Source organism: Tenrec ecaudatus, chromosome 11 (genome assembly GCF_050624435.1).
Source record: "Tenrec ecaudatus isolate mTenEca1 chromosome 11, mTenEca1.hap1, whole genome shotgun sequence".
NCBI classification, from domain to species: Eukaryota; Metazoa; Chordata; class Mammalia; order Afrosoricida; family Tenrecidae; genus Tenrec; species Tenrec ecaudatus.
Genome location: NC_134540.1, coordinates 7,595,803 through 7,622,196, shown reverse-complemented (window position 1 = coordinate 7,622,196; position 26,394 = coordinate 7,595,803). Strand labels below are relative to the sequence as shown.

At 50.6% G+C, this 26,394-nt stretch overlaps 1 protein-coding gene across 2 annotated transcripts in view; it reads left to right on the top strand.

The window, feature by feature from the left end:
• Positions 1–6,973: 6,973 nt before the first annotated feature.
• The window catches only part of LOC142461636 (phospholipid-transporting ATPase IB), a 481,622-nt gene continuing 462,201 nt past the window's right edge, over positions 6,974–26,394 (top strand). For both annotated transcript variants that reach the window (XM_075563588.1, XM_075563587.1), the window contains exon 1: positions 6,974–7,110. In XM_075563588.1, the coding sequence (XP_075419703.1) occupies positions 7,010–7,110 (101 nt within the window). In that variant the 5' untranslated portion in view covers positions 6,974–7,009. The remainder of the gene's footprint in view (positions 7,111–26,394) is intronic.

The following is a 26,394-nucleotide window of genomic DNA, read 5'->3' as shown; positions in this document are numbered from 1 at the left end:
AGCTGTAAGACAGGTCCACAAGGGCTGCAAGGGGAACAGCCCCCCTAGGGGGGGCCACACGCCTTGGAACGACCAGCCCCTGGAAATCACAAGGACAGCGTTTGCTCTGGGACAAAGCTCAGGAAGGCAGGAAGGGGGAGGGAAGGACTGGGAAAAGGAGGGAGGGGTGGGATGAGTGATAGTGCATTGTGGGGGATGAGGGCCAATGCCCTGGCCTGGGCCCTGCCTGGTAACCTGTAGCTGCCACGTTCTCATCATCACAGACAGTGCATGGGAGGGAGCTGGGGGGAGTTGGGGCGTCACTCAGGAAAATGGAAGTGCTCTCTGGTAAGGCCTGCAGAGTGAGTGCATAAGAGAAGGAGGGCTGAGGCCCGGGGAGGGTGGGACAACAGAGGCCTGGGTGGAGGTGGGTGTTGTGATGGTGCTTGGACAGGTTGGGTGTGGGTTCCCATCCTCAGACACCCTCTCAACCAGCAGAGATTCAGGAGCACAGTTGGGAGAAGTCACCTCTTCTTTCTCCGCTTCTCCTCTCCTTCACGGCTTCCTCTTCACCATCCTCCGCCATCTCCCTCTGCTTCCCAATTCTGTTCTTTCTTCAAGCCTGGCCTAAGCTCCGAAGGGAAGAGGGGCAACCGACTCGCTGCCCTTTGGACTCATGGAGATGTTATACAGGGCTTCCAAGACTGTAACTCTTGAGCCTCTCAGTCCAGCACCCAACGCCCAACACTACTGGGGAAGACACAGGTGTTCATTTCTTTGGCCAAACACCTCCCAGCTCCTTCTGGGCTTCTTCCAGACCAATGGACCAGATGCCACCGTGCACGTGTCTAGCACTGGCCAACCCTTCGGGCCGTCTCTGGGTGATCTAAGGATGAATAGGGACCTGCCCCTCTTGTCCAGCCTGACCTGCTCATCTGTTTTAGATTTTTACAACATCAGCACAATCAAAACACTTTCTTCATTCTCGTACTTATTAGAATGAGCTCCCTATATCCTCCCAAGCTCCCCTGTCATGCCCACAAGGCACCATGAACCCAGTTACTATATAGGTATACCTATCCTGGGTTTCAGATACAGGAGAACATTAAAAACAAAAAAACAACAACAGAAAACAAAAAACCATAACAAAGTAAAACAGAGAAAAACCTCAATCTAAAAGGAAACAAATATTAAAAAAATAAATTTAAAATTTACAGTGGGTCCAAAAGGAGCTTAAATGGTCACGTGGTCAATGTTAACCCAACTGCGTGTGTAATCCCCCATTTTCCAGTGCGTCCTGCAGGATAGCCAGGCTGCTAAGCCCTCCATGGGCCGTGGACAGAGGGCATTCCCTGCAGGCTGAATCCCCAGGGATTCCCCCATCCTTCTTGTGTCTTGAACCTCTCCTCATCTTTTCATCCAATTTTCCACAAGCTTTTAGAAGCCCCCTCATCCCACTGTTGCGTGCCATGAACTTATTTCGGCTCCTTGTGACCCTAAGGGACTGAGCAGGATTATCCCACGAGGTTTATTATCCCGCGAGGTTTCCCAGGCTCCGATCTTTATGGAAGCGTATCACCAGGTCTTTCTCTCTCTGGGTTCAAACGGCTGGCCTTTGGGTTTCCCAGTGAGGGTTTAACCACTGCACCACCATGCGCGTATGGGCTGCCTACTCTGTGAGGCACAGTGTAACTAAGGCCAAGTCCAAGGCCATGGTCATCGGCTGGCCCGTCTGTATTTTCATGCCAGGGCGGGCCAGTCTGCTGCTCCTCCGTGTGCCCACTCTTGCTTCTTTGTAACCCTCTCCTGTCACTGTGGTTTCTTTGCTCTATCTCCTTGGCCAGGCCTGGGTGGCCCAGGGGGGCGGTAAGCTGCTGCTATCGATTGATAGAGCGGTATTTGCAAACTGCAGGAACCCTTGCTCTGGCTCAGGAACCTGAAATGGAAGCCGTGGTCATGCCAGGCTTTGCTAGAGAAGAGACTAGATTCCCCAGGCAGCTCCTGCTCAGCCAGTGCGTGTGATTTGGAATGGCGATCTGTCTATTCCTCTCTCCTCAGCAGGGTCACGCTTAGGTGAGGTCATCGAGGCAGCAGGACGTTATCTGGATTTTTTGAGGGAGACACTATAATGATTTCAACCTAGAAACAGGTTTCCAGGTCTGGTCCTGTTCTCTAGATCAAGGGTCGGCAAACTTTGAGACAGAAGAGCCCATCCTGCCCCCACCACAAGTTGAAACGTCTTGGAGAGTTGTGACGATATATTGTTAGAAACAAATGAAACCATCATGATCCCCACAAGAAAAATATCATAGTTTTCTTTTCATTTCACTCTAGAGCCACGTAAACAGACTGAAAGAGCCGCAGATGGCTGGAGAGCCATGCCTTGCCGACCCCTGGTCTGGAGGTAGATCTATGTCGGTGTCTTTTCCTGCCTCTCGACCACATAGGGTTCTCGAGCCAGTTGGCTGACCCCTGATCTAGACAGATGAGCTGGTCTGATGCAGGCCAGGTTCTTGATGGAATGATGTGAAATAATAGCTCCGATCCCCACTTACGGGTGCCGATTGGGTTTTCGCCCCAGTGTGCTATCTAAGGGGCCCTGGACTGCTAACCGACATGGTTGGTGGTGCCAACCCCGTCCCCCCGCGACGCCATGAAAGGCAGAGGAGGCCGTTTGCGCTTGTAAAAACACACAGCTCCGGAAGCTTTGGGGAGCAGGTCTCCTCAGTCCTGTAGGGTGAGCTATGCGTTGGAATTGATTTGTTGGCTGTGGCTATAATTGTCATCCCACGGTTCCCCCCATTTGTTTGAAATGACCTTGTCTGTCACGGAAGCATCCCAAGTCCACGTCACTTTTCCTTTTCCTCCTATATCCAGGGTTTAGATCCGAGGGGCCAGGAGCCTGGAGGGCTTCTAAGGCTGAAAGCCTACACTTGAAAAAAAAAACCAAAAAACCACTTTATTTCCTTAAAATTGTTATTTTATTTTTAAAGAAAGACATGTATGATTTGATTCATTAAATCAAATCAGTAATAGCCCTTCAAATCCCCCCCACCCATAAATGTGGTTCCTTTTCCTCTTCCTACCCTCTCTGTCCCTCCCTCTATGTTTTGTGCCCACCCCGCCTCCTGCCCTCACCCCTGCCTCCTTGTCATTTTCAAAGTCTGTCCTTAACCCACTCTCCTTTTTCTTTGTTTTCCCTTCTAATAATGGCATCATTAAATATTTATCTTGATAAAATCGACTAACTTTGCTAAGCGCAGTGTTCTCTAGTTTTGCCCATGCCTTGCAGTGTTGTCATTATTTCCGGGTTGTCATTATTTTCCGTGGATGCGCAATACTCCATCGTACAAAGGGCCCGGAGCTTGGCTGTCCATGCCTGTATCTTCGGAATTCTTGGCGGTTTCCAGACTTCTGCTATTTTGGAAATGGCTGCAATAAACAGAGGTGTGCAGCTGTCTGTCCGTGTTGTATTCTTGATTTCTTGAGGGCGTGCACCCAGTAGAGGAGATGTAGGTTCTTCAGGTGTTTGCGTTTGCGTCTGTTGAAGGCAGAGCCACACTGATCTCCAGAGGGGTGGACAACCCTGCAGCCCCACCAGCAACGGAGGAGCGTTCCAGTCTCTCTGCATCCTCTCCAGCATCGATCATGTTCAGTTGTCTTTTTAAAATGTTGCTAAGGGTGTCGATGGGAGCTGGTGTTTCATTGTTGTTTGAATTTGTGTTTCTCTTGCAGAAACTTGTCGCCTGCCCTTCCTTCTGGCCTTTTTGTTCTTTTCTCTCGTCTTCTGATCCCAAACCCAAAGGCACTGCCATGAGCCCCAGTGAGCCCCAGTTTCAGCCCTTTCCTGGCCCACCCCTTCGAGCTGGCAAAGGCCTGGCACAGTTTTTTTTGGGAGATGTTTCTCCTTTCTCTGTTATCCCCAGGACCCATGCTTTCCCCCAAAGCCCGTAGAATAAATGTGCACCCACCCCAGCCTGCTTGTCTCCAAACTCTCCCCACTTTCTGCTCCTACTCGCACATTGCTGCCAGCGGACTTCAGTGGCCCGTGAGACCTGCAGAGTGAAGGTACCCACAGTCTGGACACAGCCTTTTTTTTTCTTCTGAGCTTCTTGGTGGCTCACCCTCAAATTGGACCCTCCTTATTAATTAAAAAAAACAACAACAACCACAGAAACAACTTTGTTCCCTGATGCAATTTTGTCCACTTGCAACTTTGCTGAAGAATCCAAGTGACTGATGCATTGGGCTGCTAATCACAAGGTCAGCAGTTCGAACCTACCAGCTGTTCCGTGGGGGAAGGATGAGGTTTTGTGTACCCCATACAGATTGACCGCCTGGGAAACGAACCCACAGGGGCAGGTCTACCCTGTCCTTTAGGGTCGCTTGAGAGGCAGAATCCACTGGATGGCAGGGAGTGAGCTTGAAGAACTTTGCCGAAGTTCTCGCCCTTAGCTGGAATGTCCTCTCCTTTTCAGCACAAGACTTTCAAACCAAGAAACCCAACTCGCCGCCCTCCAACCAACTTCCACTCAGAGCGACCCTGTCATAGGACAGGGTAAAACTGTCCCTGTGGGTTTGTGATACTGTTCACTTAAAAATAATCATTTTATTGGGGGCTCCTACAAAGCTTATCACATTCCAAAAAAATCATTTTATTGGGGGCTCATACAACTCTTATCACAATCCATACATACATCCATTGTGTCAAGCACATTTGTACATTTGTTGCCATCATCATTCTCAAAACATTTTCTTTCTACTCGAGTCCATAGTATATCAGCTCACTTTTCCTCTCCCCCATCCCCGCCCCCATGAACCCTTGATAATTTATAAATTATTATTTTGTCACATCTTACACTGTCACTCTTTAAGGAAGTAGAATGCCTCCCCTTTATCCTGGTGAGTGGTAGGTGGTTTTGAACGGCTGACCTTGTGGTTAGCAATCCAATGCATAGCCAACTATGCCACCAGGGCTCCCGACAATATAAGCCTTCACCCTGTTTTAAGGAGCTTATCCCTGTTTTAACCATCTCCCAACCCAAGCGCAAAGAGGCTCTCCCCTGAGCTTCCCTATGGCTGCCTGTGACTCCCGTAGTGAGTCACTGTCGCAGAACCCCACAGGGTGTCGTTCTATCTGCCCGCTGGGGTTGTGGCGAGTTGGAATCGACTCCACGACCACGAGTTTACATGTTGGTGTTCCTAGCAGCCAATTACAAGGGCTCGTCCACCCAGGCTGCCCGTTCGGATCCCCTTTTGGGGAGACAGCGCCTGACTTACAGCATCTCCAAGCACAACGGCCCCAGACGACACCGGTCCTACACCATCTCCCTGAGTGGTGGCGTATGAGATTGTTCTGACCCACTGTATTTGCAGGGGCTGATTTTTGCGCTTGGTTGCCAGACCTTACTTCCTAGTCTATCAGAGTCTGGAAGCCCCCCTGAAGCCCGTCCTGCCTCACAGCACCATTCGAGCCTGGGCTGCCCACCAGTGGGTGACTGTGCCTGGGATGCGCTGGCTGGAAGTTGAAAGTGGGTCTCCCCCCTGGAAGACAAGCGAGGGTTTGACCATTGGCCACTGCTGCCAGGTGGCGCTTATGAAACAAAACCAGACTTCGTGAGGTAGGGATCCTGCCCCGTTGGCAGTGATATGGTAATGGACAGCCAGACTTGGGGACAGGCCATGAGGTAATCTTGACCACTTGCAGTGGTCACTGAGTTCTATGTGTGTGCTTACTGCCTCTCAGCTGGGATGGTTCAAAGGGACCTTTTGTAAGACTTGTGAAAACAATTTGTTCAGCGATTGTGAGCGTGCATGATGTGTTGGGCTTAGTTCCAGGGCCTGAGCTCGCTACAGGGAGCAGACTATGACCAGGGGATCCCTGCACTTGGGTGCAACGCCCCCTCCCCCAAACACAAACTCCCTGCCATTGAGTGGATTTGACTCATAGTGACCATACAGGACAGGGTAGAACTGCCCCTGTGGATTTGCAAGATGGTAACTTTACTGGAGTAGGCGGCCTCATTGTTGTCCCACACAGCAGCTGGGGGTTTTGAACGAATGACTTTGCAGATGGTAGTCCAGAGTGTAACCACTTTGTCACCAGGGCTCCAGGACAGACTCACCTGGTCCAGAATTGACTCCTTCAGAATGTGTCTGTGTGACAGCGAGCCGGGGGCTTGTGTTTCAGGGAAGAAGTGGGAATCTGTTTCTTGGGTGATCTGCCTCAGGGTTGGGGTTCTTACCGTGGGGCACAATGCCCTGCAGGGAAAGCAGGCTAAGCACCATCCTTGAGAGATGGGCTCTGTGATCCTTGACCTCTGACTAGCCCCTTGCAAGGTCGCAGTACCAGGTGGATTCCACCCCCCATCTCCCCCCCCCCCCCCAATGGAAAGCCTCCTAGTTAGCGTTGACTCCAGGACTATTCCAACAGGGAACAGGTGACCCTGGGGATTCCAATAAGGGCGCCCAATAGTAGGCACAGGCCTGACGCGGGCTCACCAAGCGCCGGCCTGCAGGCGGCCCGGCCCGGCTGGGGAAGCCAAAACCGCCTCCGCGGTCCAGACCTTGGTGGGGGTCACGTTGCCCCCAGCCTGGACATTGTCTTTGGAGAGCGCCAGGCGTGCGCCCAGCCGGGGCGCATCCGCACCACCGCTGTTCCCGCGGCGCCCCTGGCACTGCGCGCGCGCGCGCGCGGTCCCTCCGCCCTCCGGCCTGCAGGCGCGGCCCCAGGTGGGGAGGCGGCGCCCGGGCGCGCGGGGAGGCGCGCAGGGCGGGGGCCAGGGCCGCGGGACGGGGCTGAGGACCGGGGCGGGGCGGGGCCAGGCCGGGCGCCCCCGCCCTCGGCGTCTCCGGGGAGCCGAGGTACAAAGGCGGGCCCGTGCGGGCGGCCGAGCATCCTCCCGGAGCGAGCGGGGCTCCGCCCGCACACCGCGCCTCCTGCCCCGCTGCCGGCGGCTGACTTCTTTTGTGCGTCGGTTCCGCAGGACCTGTCTGTTCTTCTTCGGGCTACAAGAAGGCGGACGATGAGATGTCCCGGGCCACGTCTGCGGCAGACCAGCTGGAGGCACCAGCCCGCACCATTTACCTCAACCAAGCGCATCTCAACAAATTCCGCGACAACCGGATCAGGTAGGGAGGGAGGGAGGGGAGCGCGCTCCACCAGCGGCCGGTGGACCGGGGCCACCCGCTGGGGGCTTCACAGCGTCTGACCAGCCCCCCTCCTCTCTGCAGCCTGCACCCTCTCCGTCCCCCTCTCTCCTCTAGTCTCCACCAGCTTCTAATGGGGTCAGGCGACTCCATCCTTGCCCTGTCGCTATCACCTGGTCAGTGCCTTGCCTGTCTCCAGCCTCCCACTTGCCCCCTTCCCAAAGTCGGGCCCCCTTATGGTCTCATCCCTTGACCCACCGCAGGAGCTCTCTCCAGCCAGGTCTTAAGCCCCAATGCTAGCAAGCCTTGGCCATTTTCAGAGTGTAGTGTAGGGACACTCTTAGTCCCAGAATCCCACAGAGCGCAAGATGGGCCCCATTCATTTCTCTATGGCTCACTGTCTTTCTTTATTGGCTGGAAACTTTGCCTTGGGGAGACGGCTAGCGCAAAGGTGGGCGGGGCAGGGAACACTAAGTGTCTCTGGCCACAAAAGTCACTTAATGAATGTTCCTAAAGCCCTTGGGGATGACCTGCTTGCCTCCAGAGCAGGAAGTGGATGGAGCTCCAAAGATATTTAAGTGATGGACTGATGGCCATCTGACCGGGCCAGAGAAAGGACCAAGCAAACCTCTCAAGTTCAGGTTCTCTGGCAGGCAATATGGGTTCTTTAGGTGTGGCTATTTATTAGCACCTTTTCGGACCCCATTACAGTTGCAGGGGCGGGAAACCTCCAGTGTGGGAGTGCCTTGATGATGGAGCGCTGTCAGCTCCTTGGAACTCTGCTCAGATGCAGAGCAGTGGGGATGTGCCTCCGCTCCGGGCATCAGTTATTGACAGGCCAGGATCTCAAGGCAGGGAGGGCTCCGTCCTGGACGCTCTGGTGCAGACTTTGCCCCTGTTGCAAGGCGCCACTCTTCTCCAGCATTAGCTTTTGTACGGCCCCCGTCCCTGGCTGTTTGCAGCATTGCAGATGGCCAGGATTTGGGGTTGAGCAAAAGTGTACATGATGCAGAGGCCCTGCCTTCTTTTATTTGGGGAGTGTTGGCTGATCCTCCCTTACTTTGGGGGCTTGAAGGCCATCTGGGTGTGTATATATATAAATATATATATTTATAAATTATTATTTTGTCATATCTTACACTGTCCAATGTCTCCTTTCACCTACTTTTCTGTTGTCCATCCCCCAAGGAGGTTATATGTAGATTCTTGTAATCAGTTCCCCGCTTCTACCCCACCTTCCCTCCACCCTCCAGGTATCACCACTCTCACCACTGGTCCTGAAGGGATCCTCTGTCCTGGATTCCCTGTGTTTCCAGTTGCTATCTGTACCAGTGTACATCCTCTGGTCTAGCCAGATTTGTAAGATAGAATTGGGATCATGATAGTGGGGGGAGGAAGCATTTGAGAACGAGAGGAAAGTTGTATGTTTCATTGTTGCTACACTGCACCCTGACTGCTTGTCTTCTCCCCATGACCCTTCAGTAATGGGGTGTCCAGTTGCCTACAGATGGGCGTTGGGTCTCCACTGTGCACTCACCCTCATTTACAATGATATGATTTTGTTTTTGTTCTTTGATGCCTGAAGCCTGATCCCTTCGACACCTCGTGGTCACACAGGTTGGTGCGCTTCTTCCACGTGGGCTTTGTTGCTTCTGAGCTACATGTCTGCTTGTTTGCCTTCCGGGTATAGTTTTAACTCGAGAGCAAAGCTTTACAAGAAGAGTTGGGCCTGTGACAGAGCAAGAGACCCTGTTTTCAGATAGCGCTCCCAGTGAGTGAGCATTTCATTTCCACGAGGATGCCTCTCAGGAGCCCAGGCGGCATGGGGGTGATGTGTTGGTCTGCTGACTGCGAGCTCGGCAGTTTGAAACAACCGGCCGCTCTGCAAGAGAAAGATGAGGCTTTCTAACTCTCTTAAAGAGTGACAGTCCTGGAAATCCACAGGGGCAGTTCTACCCTGGCCTGTAGGGTCACTGTGGGTTGGCATCACTTGAGGGCAGTGAGTTTGTTTTTTGAGAGGGTAGCTCTCACACCGGCGCTCTCATGGTTGGTAGGAATGTTAGAGGGTGCAGCCGTGACTGTGGGAGTGAGACCAGCAGTTATTTAAAGGCGAAACCCCGTTACTAACTATATGACCCAGCAATTCCACTCCTAATGTATCTATACATCTGCACATATGCACACACATACACGTATGCATACTCACTAAACTCACTGCAATGGAGTCGATGCTAACTCATAGAGACCCTTTAGGGCAGGGGAGAATTGCCCCTGTGGGTTTCCAAGTCTGTAATTCTTTTTAGGAGTAGAAAGCCTTGTCTTTTTCCTGAGGATCAGCTCGTGGTTTGGAATTGCTGACCTGGCGATTAGCAGCCCAACTGGTAACTACTAGGACACCACTGTGGTGGTAATGGATACACAACTCTGTGTGTAATTTATCTACATACATATATGTGTGCGTGGGTTTCTGTATGTGCACTAAAAAACTCCAACCTCACAGCCATTGAACCAGTTCCATGTCACCTTATGGGACAGAATAGAACTGCCCCTTTGGGTTTCTGAGACTTTTATTCTTTATAGGAGTAGACAGCCTCATCTTTCTCCTGCGGAGCATCTGGTGGGTTCGAACTGCTGACCTTGTGTTAAGTACACCATGGTGTGGTGACTCAGTGTACCGCCAGAGTTAAACACACACATACATATATACATGTGTAGGAGTGTGTGTGTGTGTGTGTGTGTGTGTGTGTATGGAGCCTTGGTAGCGTAGGTCAGCAGTTCAAATCCATCAGCCGCTCTGCGGGAGAAATATTGTAGAAGGGCTGGAGACGTGATGGTAGAGGGCTTGGGGTGTGAGTGCAATGTATTGTGAATTGTGTGCTCTTTTCTTAAGGGGTGGGCATGAACCATGTTCCCATGGTGACTGTTGCTCCGCTCTGTGCTGCCCCAGGAACCGCTGGACCAGACACTTGAGATGGATGAATTGTGTGGCATGTGTGTGAGTTGTATGTCCATCAAGCTGTGATTTAAAAATAACACGGCACATCTCTGGATTCCCGCATTGCTAAATGCCGTGCCCTTATCCATACCTGCTCCTATGTGTTTTCTGTTGAATATCTATGAAAAAGATCAAAATATTTTTAAATCAAAGGATAAGACTGCAGAAAATAGCAGAAATTGAAATATAATTTTTCTTTTGAACTTTAATATTTCTTCAAGTAATATTTTTGCTTATTTATTACTAGGTTTTCTTTTTTTTTTCCTTTCTCCTCCCCGCCCCCCCACCCCATTCCGGCACCACAAGACATGCTGACAAGCTGGGGAAGGAAACAGATCTTATGTTTTCCTCCAGAAATGCCCTGGATTCTAAGGCGGGTACAGGCTTCTAAGTGCTTTGCTGGGACCGCACTTCTGCTTCTGTCGCTCGCTGACTTTTGGGGTAGATTTTATTATCTGCCGGCGGAGCTTCAAGTTCACTTGTAGCAGGAGCTGTGGTGGGGCCTCAGCTGCTGACTAAGCAGTTTGTGGTCTGAACCCACCCCCCACCCCCCACCGCCCCGGCAGCTCCTTCGGAGAAAGATGTGGGAGTCTGCTTCCGAAAAGAGCGCAGGGGAGGGGGTCTCAGTGGGTCAGAATCCACCTGATGGCTGTGGGTTCGCATGCGTCGATTTCCGTGGGTGCTTTTCTTGGTGGGTACAAGGGCACAGTGGATCCGCTAGGAATGAAGCAGGCAGACACACCAAGTAGGTTGTTGTTGGGTGCTCTTGAGTCTGGTCCAAATTCCTGCTGATCCCACACGATGCACAGCAGAGAGAAATAGCTCCCATCGGACCTGCTCCATCTTCATGGTGATTGCTATGTTTGAGCCCATTGTTGGAGCCACGATGCCAGTCCATCCCCCTTGAAGGTCTTCCTCTTTTGCATTGACCCCCCTACTTTACCCAGCCTGATGTCCTTCTCCAGGGACTGGCCTCTCCTGGTAACTTGTCCGAAGTATGAGAGATAAAGCCTCGCTGTCCTCACTGCTCAGCTGTGTACTCGTGTATCACCAGTGACCATAAAGATGGCCTAGAACTGGGCGACTGTGAGCTCATTTAATTGTACTGTGCAGGCATTGATTTTTTACAGATTGGAGGTTGTGGTGACCTTGGGTCAGGCATGTCTGTGGGCGCCATTTTCCCACCAGCATGTGTCAGCCACACCCTCAAAGAAACTTCCAGTTCCGTGGCATCTGCCCGTGGCCTGAGGTAAAGGTTGTATTCCACGCCAATCCTACCTTTGGTCAATTCTCACACTATTTTAAGATTCTTCTTGATGCATTTGCCCTTACTTACCTGATGACCCAAACCCAACCCAACTCACTGAGTTCTGACCCTATTGGACGGGTTAGAATGGCCCTTGTGGATTTCCTGGACTGTACCTCTTCATGGGGACAGGCAGCCTCCTCTTTCTCCCACGCGCCTGATAGAATGGGTTGATGGATTGTTATGATACATAACACTGTGAAGAGCCCCCCCAAAATGAGGTATTAATAAAAAAGATCTTTCATGATATCTTTTATGATAACTCATTAGGATTAGCATGGACGTGTTTGTACAACATGCTGAGCACATTCGGTTGCTGAAGCCAGGCCGAAAATAAAGATGCTTTGTACCCGGGCTGTAGATGTTTGCTGAAGAGCACTAAGGAAACTCAGTGGAAGGTTTTTTATCTTAAAACAGAGTTGACTGCAGATTTGTTGTTTGGATGTAATTTTTCTAGAGAAAAGCTGACTGGCTTATCTTGGGGGCAGCGGCAGGGGGTGCTATCCCAGATGGCTTGTTTGGCGACGGAGGCTTCTGGAAAGGAGGGGCCGCCAGGGGACAGTGAGGCTTGTGCTCAGCCTTTGTGGTGGGGGCAGACTCCTGAGGGCTGCACACCTCAGGAGGCTGGTGTCTTCCAGAACTGGGTTTTCTCACCATCCCCCCTGCCAACCCCTGCCTGTGTGTGGAGTTCACGTTTTGGGGATCCACAATTCCCCCCTCCAAAAAAAAAGTTTTGTTTTCCCCACAGTAACATGCTGGAAATCTTTACGTGGTCCAAGGATGAGTTCTGGAATCCCAGGTAATTTTCTGAATCCTAGGCAATATTTATGTAATCACACATGCGGCCTGCCCATGTGGGTCTGAGCAGGCTGTTGGAAGGAGCGAGTCTCGGCGCTGCGCGGCAGTTGTGCTCAGTGCCTGAAGCGAAGTCTGCGGAGCGAGGGAGGGATGCTTTCACAAAGGGGCCTTGCGTTTTGAGTGACTCATTCCTCTCAGGCGGGAGTCGAGCTAGCAAAAACCCTCCTGGAAGTGATAGTAGAGCAGGCTCCCATGTGCAACTTTCCTGAGGCTCGTGTGTATCCCTGGAAAATGGTTTCATAGCAATATTTTCTTGGCTTCGGAGAGGTAAGTTTAAACTCTGGGAATTGGACAGGGTGTGCCAGGTTTCACAGGGCATTGCTTTCTAATAGCATGCTGGATCCCAGGGTCGGAGAGGGAGTTCTGCTTGTGGGGGAGTGAAGAATGATGTCTCTAGTACCCGATCCAGTGGGTCAGGGCAGTGGTGGCCCAGTGGTAGAATTCTGGCCTTCCAGGCAGGAGACCTGGGTTCAGTTCCCCACCATGCATTTCATGTGCAGCCTGCATGCTGCTCTCCTGCTGAACTGATTTCAGCAGAGCTTCGGGACTAAGAGGTGGGGGAGGCTAGGCAGAAAGGCCTAGTTGTTCAATGGTAACAGCTCCTAAGCATAGCTACTGCTGGTGGTCGGTGTTAGTCCAGGTAGACTAGAGAAACAAATTCATAGACACTCGTGTGTAAGAAAGAACTCTACAATAGAAAACAAATGTCTAGAAACGAATGCCGGTAACATATGTACAAATGTGCTTGATACAATTGATGTATGGATTGTGATAAGAGTTGTAAGGACCCCCAATAAAATGATTATTTAATAAAAGAAAAGAGCTTTCTATACAAGAGTAATTGTACATTGAGTAAATATCCCAGCCCGGCCCAGATCAAGTCCATAAGTCCGATGTTAGCCCATATGTCCAATACCAATCTATAAAGTCCTTTTCAGACTCATGTCACACATGCAATGACGCTGAATGCAGGAAGATCACAGGCCAGTGGGTGGGAAGTCTTGAGGATCCAGTGGTGGTGGAAGCATTTCAGTACTGGCAGGGGTCTCCACGTGGCTCCTCCAGCTCCAGGACTCTGGCTCCATCAATATAGCTCCATGTGACTTGTCAACAGGAATGTCTCGCAGGGAGACAAGCAGAGGGTGGATCTGGCCTCCAGTGAGCTATTTATCTCCTTTGTGCCTCCAAATGAGGTCATCAAGCATCAACCTGATTGACAGGCTGGATTCCACCCCTTTGCAAAGTTGACAGGAGATTATGTCACTGCCACATGGTTTTCTTTCCAGGCCTTGTAAGCCCCGTGGATCAAAATAATATGATCTGCAGCCAACCAGGAGGATGGCTCAGGACTGGCCTGCACTTCCTTTGGTTGTGGGTGGAGGGGATGGGGGGCCCTGAGTTCTGGGCTGACTTGATGATAAACCCAAACTCACTGCCATTGAGTCATTTCTGACTCATAGCGACTCCCTTGGACAAGGTAGAATTGTCTCTCTGGGTTTCCGACACCGTGACTCTTTATGGGAGTAGAAAGCCCCACCTTTCTCCCAAGAAACAGCTGCTAATTTTGAACACTGGTTAGCAGCCCGACCAACATGTAACCAGTATTCCATCCGGACTCTTTGACAAATCAGTGAAGACAGATCTATGCTGAGTACTGACAGGGCAAAATGTCCTCTGACCATTTTTTAATAATAAGAATAAACCCCTTTTTATTGTAAAGACACGGTGCAACCCCCCCAGACTATGGCCCTCAGTCTTCCTTCCGGTCTGGAAATGAACTCAGTTTTCAGCCAAACAGTAGAAGGAGGAGCCCCGTTGGCACAGTGGGCTACACACTGGGCTAACAACTGCAAGGCCAGCAGTTCGAAACCACTAGCCAGCCCAGGGGAGAAAGATGAGACTGTCTGCTCCTACCAAGATTTGACCGGCTCAGAAACCCACAGGGCATTTCTGCAGGTCACCCTGATGGCGGGGAGTTTGTGTTTCATTTGGTGTGCGAGGACCAGAACAATCGACTGTTTGGGATCACAAGAGGGCAGCGTTTTCCCTGGGAGCACTCAGAGGCTGGGATTTAGGTGACGTTGGGTCTGCACCCTGGGGCTGTTAGACTTGAACACAGAAACGCTATCTGCGTCATAGCAGGGATGGGTCCCCGCTTCCTTTCGGTGTTTGTGAAGATCAGCCTCTTAAACACCAAGGCTTACGTAGATTTGACATGGCATTCCTGATCTAGGTTGGCAAGTGCCCAACGTGCCGAAGACCTTCTTCAAGAGCCCTTACTTATACTGAAAGCTTTCTATCTACCCACCTTTAATGAGCCCTCACCCTGCACCTGTGTGTGTGAGAGTGTGTGTGAGTGTGTGTGTGTGTGTGTGTGTGTGTGCTGTTTGTCGTTGAGAATCAGATTTACTTGTTTAATGAGTCCTGGTGGCGCAGTGGCCACGTGCTCTTCTTCTCGCCAAGACCTCAGTGGGTTGAACCCAGCAGCCCCTTTGCAGGTGAAAGGTGGGCCTACGGGCTTCCGTAGCGGTTTACAGCCCAGGAAACCCGACGGGACAGTCCTACTCTCGCCCATCCACTGCCTGCTAGTTGTTTCTGACTCATAACCCTGCGGAGGACTTCTGAGGCTCTGGATCTTCAGCGGAACAGACACCGTCACCTTCCAGGAGCGGCGGGTGGGTTCAAAGAGCCAGCCTTGTGCCAGGCAGCCCAATGAGCCCCCTCCCTGCCACCACGGGGCCTGCTAGCCAGGGGCCCGTTTTATATTGACTGCTTTGAAGGAAAGAGCTGCTGTCTAGGAGGACAGACTTGCCTGTGATTTCTCGGTCAGACTGACCCTGCGATGGGCAGCAAGGAATATGGGTTGAACTTGACCAGAGAAACATCCAGGGCCCGCCTGGTGGTCCAGGCAGATCAAGGTACTTGGTTGGGGGAATTTCGTCCAGTTTTTTGGCCCCCTTCGCCGCCATTCTTAGTTTGCTGACTGGTATTGTCCCTCGTCCACTTGGGAGCACTTGTCCTCCTTACTGGTGAAGAGAAGTCAGCGTCAGGATGCCTGATGAAGGAGTCAAGATGGGGTCTCCACCTGAAGATGCTAAGGAGTCCTTGGATCACACACACACACAGTGAAACACCAACTGCTCATGGAAAGGTTGGTGCTTGAAGTCCACCCAGCGGTTGACATTTTGCTCCCAAGGTCATGGTCCTTGAGAGGCCCCTGGAGCCCAGCTTTACTGATCTGCATGGGCGAACCTTGAGTGGACGTGGACACGATGGCCTCTGTTCTTGGCTTTACTTTTCGACCAGGCGATGACACAGACATGGGTGGGGAAATGGTGAAAGCCAAATAAAGCCTGGCTGCATTGGCTTCCTGCCCACGGCCTTTTTCTGAATTTCAAAAATGGTATGTTGGTGATAGTGTTAATATCAGGGGCGGGGGCAGGGGGAGTGGGTGGAGTGTGAACGGGAACTTCCTATTTGAGTTTCCCCACTCTTCTGGAAGTAGGAACATTTTCTCAAAAGAAAAGGACGAAAGCGTTTTGCCAGAAGTGTCCGGGAAAGTGGGGACTAAGCCCTCAACTCAGGTCCTCTCATGTCCGAGAGTTTGGGGAAAGGCTGGGGGCTCTGATTGGAATCACACGAGATTTGGACTACACGATGGTCCTGAAGAGACAAGGCAATACGCTTCAGAGAGTTCGTGGAGGAGTGGAATGAAAAGATAATGGGATTAATCCAGAGCCCTTTGGAGGGCCCGTCATGCCTTCGCTTCTCTGCTGTACTCAGTAGCTGAGAACCTTCTGGGTGTTGCCCAGAATTCCCAGGGGCGATGCTGCCGAGAGCTTGCACGACGCCCAATCTGCTTGTACGTTGTTGTTGTTAGGTGCCGTGGCTCCACTTTCATCTCCTGGTGATCCCCTGTGGGCCGTCCAGAGGGTTTTCTAGGCTGGCCTCTGTGGAGGAGCAGCCCCCCGGGGCTTCTCCCATGGAGCTGCCGGGTGGGTTTGAAATGTTGGTGTCCTTGGTTAGTGGCCCAGCACCGGGGTTTCAGGAGAGGAGATGTTGACTGAGATGGGCTTGCACATTAGCCGCCAGGATGGACCCCACCCAAGCTGGCGATGGTGAGGGTGCTGCCAGCTCTTCCGCGTTTCCTTCGGTTGGTACACTGTGTTGCCAGGAGTGTGTGGGGGGCACTCAAGGGCAGCTGCCATGGCCAGCGCCATCCAGACACCTGGAGAAGTCTTTTCCGGGGCCTACTTTGGAGCCATCCACATAGAGTACTGTGGACGAAGCCACCTCTTTCTCCTGGAAGAAAACCTAACTTGTCCAGCCCGGTCTGGTTTCATATTAGCCCTCATCGACTCGGGCATGGATGGTAGTCACGAGACTGAAGCAGCAGTTTTAACCCGGCGTTTGGTCTATAGCAGGGAGACGTTCCAGTTCGTGTCCATCGAGGGGCGACGACTTGGGCGTGGAGGGTTTGTGCAGTGGTCTGTGGAAAGAAGAGGAGATGAATGGGGTCTGTGAGGAAGTGACCGATGAGCTGCGTTTTGGAAGATGAGTAGACATTCTTCTGAGACACGAGGTGGGACTGGTGTGAGCTGGACATCCCAGGCATGCGGCCGGTGTATGCAAAGGGGTAAAAGACTTGGCTGCCAAGGGCCTGGCTTTCTAGAAGTGAGGTTTGGCATCAATGGATGGGCATGGGTAGCTGGGTCCCAGAAACGCTTCCTCAGGGGCCACATGGTGAAGCTACACTCATGTTTGAGATCCTTCCTGGCTCTGGAATGTTGTGCTCAGAGACTTCATCTACTGTGTGATCAGAAGCCCATCAACAACAACAACAACAAAACAAAGCTCAAAACACCAAGCCCACTGCCATCGAGCCAGTTCTAACTCCTAGCGACCCTGTGTGTGGTTTCCGAGTCTTTACAGGTGCAGAGAGCCTCCATCTTTGTCCTGCGCAACAGTCGGTGGTTATAACTGCCAACCTCTGGGTCAGCCCTGCCAGGGCTCCTTGGAGGCTCACTAAGCCCCACGCCAAATCCACGGCGATGGAGTTCGTGTTGAAGCTCACTCAAAACACCAAAACCCAACTTCAACTCACGGCTGCCAAGCAAGTACCCACTCTGGGAGGGAGACACAGACAGAAATGTCACTAGGAATTCTCCGACGGGAGGCTGGATGTAGAGAGAGGAATTCCTTGGCATCCCTGTGAATTCTGACTCATGGCGACCCCGGAGGACAGTAGAACCACTCCCGGAGGCTTCCCAGACTGTAAATCGTCACGGGGGCAGTAAGTTGCCCCATCTTTCCACGAGCAGTTTCACCCGCTGCGTCACTAGCCCTCCTAGAAGGACGATCTCCCCAAACCCAAAGCAAACCCTCTGTCGTTACGTCGATCCTGCTGCACGGAGACCTGAGAGGACAGAGTAGAATGGCTGCTTGGGGTTTCTGAGACAAAGTCATCCTCCTGAGGGGTGGCTGGTGGGTTTGAACTGCTGACTTGGTGGTTAGCAGTCTGGTGCTTAACTCACTTGTGCCACCTGTGTGGTCAAGAATAAGAAAAATGGGTGGGGATAATTTGGAGGTCATTGCGTTTTATGTTCCTAAGAGCTTCTGATGGGCCAAAGCACAGGAACCATTGTGCGGCTGGGGTAGGACCAGGCATTAGATCACTGTCTTGTACACTGGATCTCTATGGGTCAGACATGGACCTGATGGTGCCAAACAAGAACCAGACCTTTTTTGGGCCTGGGGAGGGAGCTGCCATTTGGAGCTGGGGGGTGTGAGGATGGGACAGTTAGGTGCCGGGTGCATATAGCTAGAAGCGGTGCCTGGAAAGGCCCAGGGGTCTGCTTCCATCAGGATGATAGTCTCAGAGACCCTGCGGGGGCACTTTTGCTCTGTCCTATAGGGCTGCTGCAATAGGAGGCCTGGCGGTATGTTGATTACACATTGGGCTGTGGTCTGCATGGTCGGCAGTTCAAAACCACTAGCAGCTCTGGGGGGGCAGAAAGACTGGACTTTCTACTCCAGTAAACAGTTACAGTCTCAGAAACCTGCAGGGGGTCACTATGAGTCGGCACTGACTACATGGCAATGAGTTGTTTGTTTGTTTTTTAATGGGGTTGCTACAGTGTTACACATTGGATGTCTAGGTCGGAGTCTCAAATCCACCAGTCACTGTGTGAGAGGAAGATGAGGCTGTGTGTTTGCACAAACACTTACAGCTGCATAAACCCTGGGGAGTAGTTCTACTCTGCTTTGCGTGTGTGTGTGTGTGTGTGTGTGTGTGTGTGTGCATGCAAAACACGTTTGTTGTTAAGTCCAGAGTTTGGCTTCTCTGTTTCGGGGACAAAACTGGGTGTAAGTTCAGTCAGTCCATGATGATTTATCCTGCCCCACAACCGACTACCCAGAAACCAAATGGCCCAAACCTTAGAATTTATCCCGAACATGATGGTGGGGCAAGAGGGAAGTAAAACGGAAATACAGGAAGGAACCAAGAGACAAAGGACAATTATGGAGGCCTAAATACAGGCATGTACATATGTAAATACATAATGAGATGGGATAGAACTATGTACTCATATCTATATATTAAGAATTAAGGTTGCAGATGGACATTGGACCTCAACTCAAGTACTCCCTTAACACAAGAACACTTTGTTCTAACAATCCGGTATTCTGTGATGCTAATCTTCCCAACAAAATGGGTGCATAATCAAATGGGTACATCAGCATAATAAAGCTGATGGTGCCTGGCTATCAAAAGATAAAGTATCTGGGGTCTTAAAGGCTTGATGATAAACAAGGGGCCTTCTAGCTCAGAAGCAACAAAGCCCACATGGAAGAGGTACACCAGCCTGTGTGATCATGAGGTATCCATGGGATCAGGTACCAGGCATCTAAGTCCCAGAAAAAAGCTATACCCAAGGTGAATGGGGAGTGGGGTGGTGGCATGGAGTGGAGACCCAATGCCCATCTGCAGGCAATTGGACATCCCCTCACAGAGGGGTCACAGGGAAGAGATGAGCCAGTCAGGGTGCAGTATAGCACCAATGAAGCACACACCTTTCCTCTAGTTCTTTAATGCTTCCTTCCCCCCCACTGTCATGACCTCAATTCTACTTACACATCAGATTAGACCAGAACATGCACACTGCTACAGATAAGAGCCCACAACACAGTGAATCCAGGATAGATAAGTCCCCCAGGGCCAACAAGGAGAGTCGATAGCAGGAGGATTAGGGGAGGGTGGGGAAGAAAAGGGGAACTGAACCCCCTCCCAAGGGGATGAATAATGGAAAAGTGGGTGAGGGGTGACAGAGGACGATGTAAGATATGGAAAAAATAATCTATAACTTTATCAAAGGTTCGTGACGGAGGGAGAGTGGGGGAGGGGGAAGGAATGGGGACCAGATATCAGGGGCTCAAGTGGGACGAGAGTGCTTGAAAATGATGATGGTGGCATATGTGCAAATGTGCTTGACACACTGGAGGAACGTACGGATTGTGATAAGAGATGTAGGGGCCCTCAATAGAAGTATTTTTTAAAAAAGAACATATCCCAACGGACACTGAGGATGCTCTGGAATCATGGGCGTGAAGCCTGCATGTTGCGTGCTCTCCGCTGTGCTGCACCGGCACTCTGCTTCCACCATCCCTGGCCCCACACATAACAATTCATCTGAATGCACATTGTCACTACAGAGTATGCAGGGGAATGGCCTTTGAATGATCCAGTAAAAATACACTTTTTCCACTTTTATTTTTACGCTCGTAAACGGCTTTGAAAGCATTACCATCTAGCATGTGAACTCTTTTCCACGCTCTGACGATTTTAAAAATAGAGGAGCATTTTTATTTTAAAACAATACAGCTATTTGCTGAGGGGGAGCCTAATGACTCTCCCAGGCTCCCCTCTTTGTCGCAGCAGCCTGGGAGTAATTGTTAATGCCTACCTGCACCAATGAGAGTCGTTTCAGGTCCCCTGCTGCTGCAGCAGAGTAAATTGAATTATCTCAGATAGTGACTTTGCCTGCGAAGACAGACAGGGAGGCTTTATTCAATGTGACTTTTTGCCTGACAGCGGTTGCATTTTGACCACCACGTGGATATTGATACGGCGGTTTTACTCGCTCCGTTCTAAGTCAGTTCTGGTGCAGGTGAACAGTTCTTCCCTACCCCCCTACTCTGCTTTTCACTCTTACCTTCTATTTTCTGCAGGGAGCCCTGCTGGTGTGGGGTTTACACCTGGGGCTGCTCCCCATAAGGTTGGCAGTTCAGAACCCCCAGCTGCTCCTCGGGAGAAAGACCCATTTTGTTTTTTCTCTTCTTTTCATTTCCGTAAAGAGTTACTGTCTTGGAAACTCAAAGGGGGGCAGCTCTGACCAATAGGGTCACTATGAGTCAGTATGGACAATGAGTTTGTTTTTTTAATGATAAAGCCCATCCTTGAACATGTGAGGATGATGTTCTCAACAAAGCTTGTGCTGCCGAGTTGGATGTGGTCCGTATTATACTAACCATGAGATGCACCAACCCAAACCAGCCAGACTCACTGCCACTGAGTCGAAGCTGACTCACAACGACCCTATAGAGCAGGGTAGAACTGCCCCTGTGCGTTTCAGAGACTGTAGCTCCCTCTGGGAGTCGAAAGCCCCATCTTTCTCCCTCTGAGTGGCTGGCCACTACACCACCAGGGCTCATAAGCTGTGCAAAAGGCAAGACAGAAGATAGCAGCTCACAGGGTGGCTGGTCCTGAGGATGGTGTGTTGAAATTCCAGCATGTCAATTGAGGACGATCTGTATATTCTCAGGCATTTCAGAAGAAATACTGCTCCATCTGAGGGGCCTGATGGTGAAACGGCGCAGTGCCCAGCTGCTAACGAGTGCCCCTCAGTTCAACCCCCCCACCCCCGCCCCCCGCTACTCCATGGGAGAAAGATAGGGCAGTCTGCTTTTATTAAGAGTCTATGACGTGCCTTTCTCTCTCTGTAGGGTGAATCTGCCCCACCCCGAGTTGGAATTGCCTTAATTTTAAGAGCAGGAGGAAGAAACCCAGTCCCCTAGCCTGCAACCAAATGGTCAAAGCCTTAGACTGTGTCGCCGTTGACAACTAGACTATTATGGGGTTGTGAATATGAAGCCTGTGTGTGTGTGTGCACATGTGTGTGTGTGAATCAGAGTTATTTCTTCTCTAGGGCTAGACAGAGGGCTTGGCATGGGCTAGCTGTATTTGTGGATCCTTGTATAGCCAGGGAAAAATCTAAAGCATGGAACAACGGAATGAAAATTTATATGGCTATCCTAACAACTTCCTCTCACCATTTTGCATAAATATATACACACATGTATGTGTCCACCAGCACTGTCAATTAACATTTAGAATTCATCTGGCTACCCTCATAGAATTTGCATTTCATTTGATTTTAGAATAATAAATCAAGTTAGCGTAGCCTGAGCCTTAATAATAGTGTACATGGATGATTTCATTTAATTCGCCCTGAGCCGGCCTTGTATTATGAATGGTGATTCCTGGCTCAACTGATGCAGAAATAGAGGCCTGGAGATAGTACACCACTGAAGTAATTAGTTTATTGTGCCAACCTGGTCAATAAACACATGTGGGGTTAATTGAAGGACAGAGGGATAAATGGCTCGGTGAGCCTTGCCTTTCTAGTTCTCGGGTCTCTTGCTTTGTGATGGTTGGACCATGGTGCAGCTGCCTTAGCCAGTTTCCTGCTTCAGCTGACAAGGCTCACTCCCTACAAGACATCCCTGACGAGAAGCCACATGGACCTACCCTGATGCAGCCCTGGGTGCTGGAGCAGCCGTGTGGAGACCCCTGCCAGCGCTGAGATGTTTACACATTCACTGACTCGGCTTTCCTCCTGCAGTCGGCATCATTGCGTGTGTTTCGTGAGATGGAGGAGGACTTTGTGGATTGGTGTTGCCCATATGGGTTCATGTTGGATCTGTGGGCTTGGGCAGCACATGGTTTGGGATGTTTTCTTGATGTGCACTTAACCTTTATATAAAACTCTCTCTTGTACGTGAGTTTCTGTGGATTTGTTTCTCTGAAGTCCTCAGACTAACACAACCATGTTTAAGAAGATACTCAATTAATAAGTGGTGACGCTAGAATATAAAATCCTACAGCCAGATTCTAGTGCCCTAGCTCTGAATGATTCCATTGTATTTAATTGGTAAATTTGTGCTGTGTTTGTTGTTGCATGGGGCCAAAAATCTAAGTTGCATATAGCTGGATGGTGTATTTGGATAGATTTAAGGAGCAAAGGCAAGTTCCTTTTATTTTAGGCATTTATAGGCTTCCCCCCTTCCCCCAAAGAAAGGTCCCTCAAACTCATTGTCACTGAGTCGATATCCACTCACAGGATGGGGTAGGGCCACCCCTGTGGGTTTCTGAGACTGTCACTCTTTACGTGAGTAAAAGGCCCCGCCTTTCTTCCTCAGACCAACTGGTGGTTTTGAACTGCTGACCTTGAGGTAAGCAAATGACCACGGAGCCACTGCACCACCGGGGCTCCTAACAAATGCGCTTCTATAGAGATGAGTCTTTGGGAGTTGTGCCATTGGGAGTCTTTGGGAATCTGTGACCAGCTCCTTTGTTCCATCTTCTCTCACACTCTTGGAAAAGAACGGGTAACTTTATGTCACAGCATCAATGACTGCTTTGATGGGCACATCGTCTCTAGGCAACAAAAAAGGGAAAGATGGCTGGAAAGCTTTTCTGTTTTGCTCTGGCTTTAGAGCTGCCTCTGAAGCTCCCTAACTTCTTCTCTGTAGGCACAATGTTCGAGGGGATTTCCAGAGACCTGGAGATTGCCAGTCACCATCCCGTGCCGAGGACCACATATTTCTAGCGTTGTGATTCACTTGTTAATATTGTCTATGGATGGCTTGGGGCACAATGAAGCGTTTCAAAATTATTTTCTATTGTAGATCACACACAAGAATTTATTTTCAGTGCAGTCCTGGGCCGTGCAGAGTAAAATAAAGTGCGTGATGGAAACCCACCCATGATAGTCAAGTATTTTGGAGGAGTGAAGTGCCTTCTAAGAAAGCTAAATGACCTTTCATTTGTAGCATGGAATTTTCAATATATATAATTGGAAAACATTGATTTAACATCTTCCCCCCTCCATCTAGTAGTCGAAGTGGATTCTGCATCATATTGCTTTGGAAGAGGGTCTTGCCTCAGAAAATGTGAGGATTACCATCAGTGAAAGATGAACGTAGTCGTAGCATCTAGCCTTTTAACGAAACCCATATTCCATTGATTTGGTGTTGCTGCTGCTTTTAAGTGCCATGAGCACTTTAAAATCGAGGGTGGTGTAGGACCAGGCAGCGTGGGGTTGGCTTGGACGGGAGGTTCACTCACATGGAGGGAGAGCCCATCAGTCACAGCCACACTTGAAATATCCGAGCACCATCAACCGGGTCCCTAGGTGTCAGGGGTGAGGCATTCTTTCTGACAAGGGACAGTTGGAATCTACAGCATCGTTCTCAGCACACACTGGCCAGACATTGGACGGACTCACCCCTCGTGTGAGTGCAGGAGCGGCTTCTCTTCTTGAGAGACAGGTGATGTGCGCTGGCATTGATGATTTCCTGGGCCTTAGGTGGCCCGCCAGCCTGCCCGTCCCGTCCCTGCTATCCATCCGTGGGCCGACGTCTTTACCATGAGGTGCAGAGCTGAGCATCTGAGTTCTGCAGAGTTGAGATGCTGACGCAGTTACTTCTAAGATGCCTTTTCCGCCTCTTTGGACTTGAAAGGCAGTCTCCCAGCAAAAACGTCCCCCTGTGAAGGTTCCCTGGTGGCGCGATGGTTAAGCGCCCAGCTGCTTGAAGAAAGGTTGGGGGTTTGAGACTCAACTGTAAGCTGGGTTTTCTGCTGCCTAAGAAAGTCTAGCATGTTTGTTACAAATGTAGATGGATGCTTTCCACCATTCCTTAGATCTGGGGTGGGTTCTAATGGCACTTGGAAAGGAGCCCCCATTGAAGGTGGGTCCACATCCATGTCACCCCTACCCCAATGGGACGGGTCTCTTGGGGCTATTGCGAGCTTGTGAGCATTGAGGGTGTTTAAGGAAATGAACTTTAAGCAGAGCTGGGCACAAGCCACACTATCAGCTTTGCTGTTGGCCTGGGTTGTTGTTTCGGTTGTGTGTCTGGAGTAGTTCTCTGACTAACCTTGTCCTCAGGACTTGGGTTATTTAACCAACGAGCTTTTGAACTACGCTCAACCAGACCAGTCCCACTGCCATTGCGTCGATTCTTAGGCGGAGCGACCCTCCAGGTCAGGGTGCAACCTCTCCTTGGGTGCCTGAGGGGGTAAGTTTTTAATGGACCACACAGCCGCATCTTTCTCTCGAGGAGTGGCCAGTGGAGTTCACCCACTGATCTCTCCGGTAGCGGAATGGCGAACCACAGTGGCACCAGTAGCCTTTGAGTTCTGCCCGCAGACATGAGAGGTTATGTGCACATTGAGCAGAATGGGTTTATTTCAGGAACAAACCAGAGCGCTTTCTCTTTGTGATCCCCTTGATCTTTAAGACTGGTTCTGATGACTGGAATCTGGGGCTGTGAAGGAAGGCTTTCCATGATTCAGGGTTTGAGGGGGTAAGTGATGCTGGAAATCCATCTAGCGGAACAAGCTCATCATTTCAGAACAGCCAGAGAAGAAGGCTACTTTGGGATGGAGGGGGCTCAATAAAGGTGGTATGCAAGGCTTGAAGCTAGTAGTGACCAGCTGAGTGACCTTCGGTCAATGACATAGTCTCTCTGAGCCGCAGCTTCGTCAGTTGTCAGACTGGATGTGTTGCCCTTGAAGGGTGACTATAAAAATCAGCGGGGTCACTGATGTGAAAACCACCATACTTCTTGCGTGGTCACTGTCACTATCAGGTACTGCCTTCTTAATCTCTGAAGTAATAATTCTTCACACTCCTAAGGGGCATTGAAGGGGCCCCAGGGGCAGAAAGATTGAGCACTCTGCTTCTAACTAACCGAAAGGTTGGCATTCCAACCTATTATCAGCTCGTCGGGGATCTGTTCTTGAAAAATGAACGCTGCCCACCCCCAAACAAAGCCAACGCCCCCAAACAAAAACAAATCCCAAACTCGCTACTGAAGAGTCCTTTCTGACTCATCATGACTCTGTAAACCCCGAAACCACATCCACTGCCATCCAGCGAATCGCAGCTCTTCATGATGTAGGACAGGGTGGAACCATGCCCGGGAGTCCCCGAGACCGTCAGTCTCTATGGGAACAGAGGGTCTCATTTTTCTCCCTCGGAGTGGCTGGTGGGTTGGAACCAGGGCCAGAGTGAGATTAAGAAGACTGAGGAAGAAGCTTGCTGGGATTGGGCACTGGGTTTTGCATGGACTCTGCCTTGGGTCACATAGGTGCTTTCTGCTGTGGTTATGCATTGGACTACGGTCCGAAAGGTCAACAGTTTGAAACCTTATTATCTCTGCAGGAGAAAGACAGGGGCTTTCTGCTCCCACACAGAGTTACAGTCTCAAAAACTCACAGGGACTGTTTTGTAGACTCAACATTGACTCCTTGGCAGTGTGTGAATTCAACCTCTTAACTGGATGCCTCAACCTCTAACTGGACTCTCTGAACCTCTGCTTTCCTTTCCCTCCCATCTTCTGGGGAGCTGTCCAGTGTTGTACTTCTTATTGACTGTTTCTGCCACTTGTTTTGTCAGTTTGTTGAACTGTAGGGTTTTCTGTGTTGTGATTCTGGAAGCTATGCCACCGCTGTGTCACATACCAGCAGTCACCCAAAGTGGACAGGTTTCAGCTGAACTTCCAGACTATGTACAGGCGCTCAAGACTGCAAACAGATCTGTCTTGGAAGAAGTACAGCCAGAATGCTCCGTAGAAGCTAGGATGCTGAGCCTTCTTCTCACATGTGTTGGACATGTTATCAAGAGATACAAGTCCCTGGAAAAGGGACATCATGCTTGATAAAATGGAAGGGCAGTGAAAAAGAAGACTTTTAACAAGATGGGTTGACACAATGGCTGCATTGATGGCCTTGAACATGGCAATTGTGAGGATGGTACAGGAG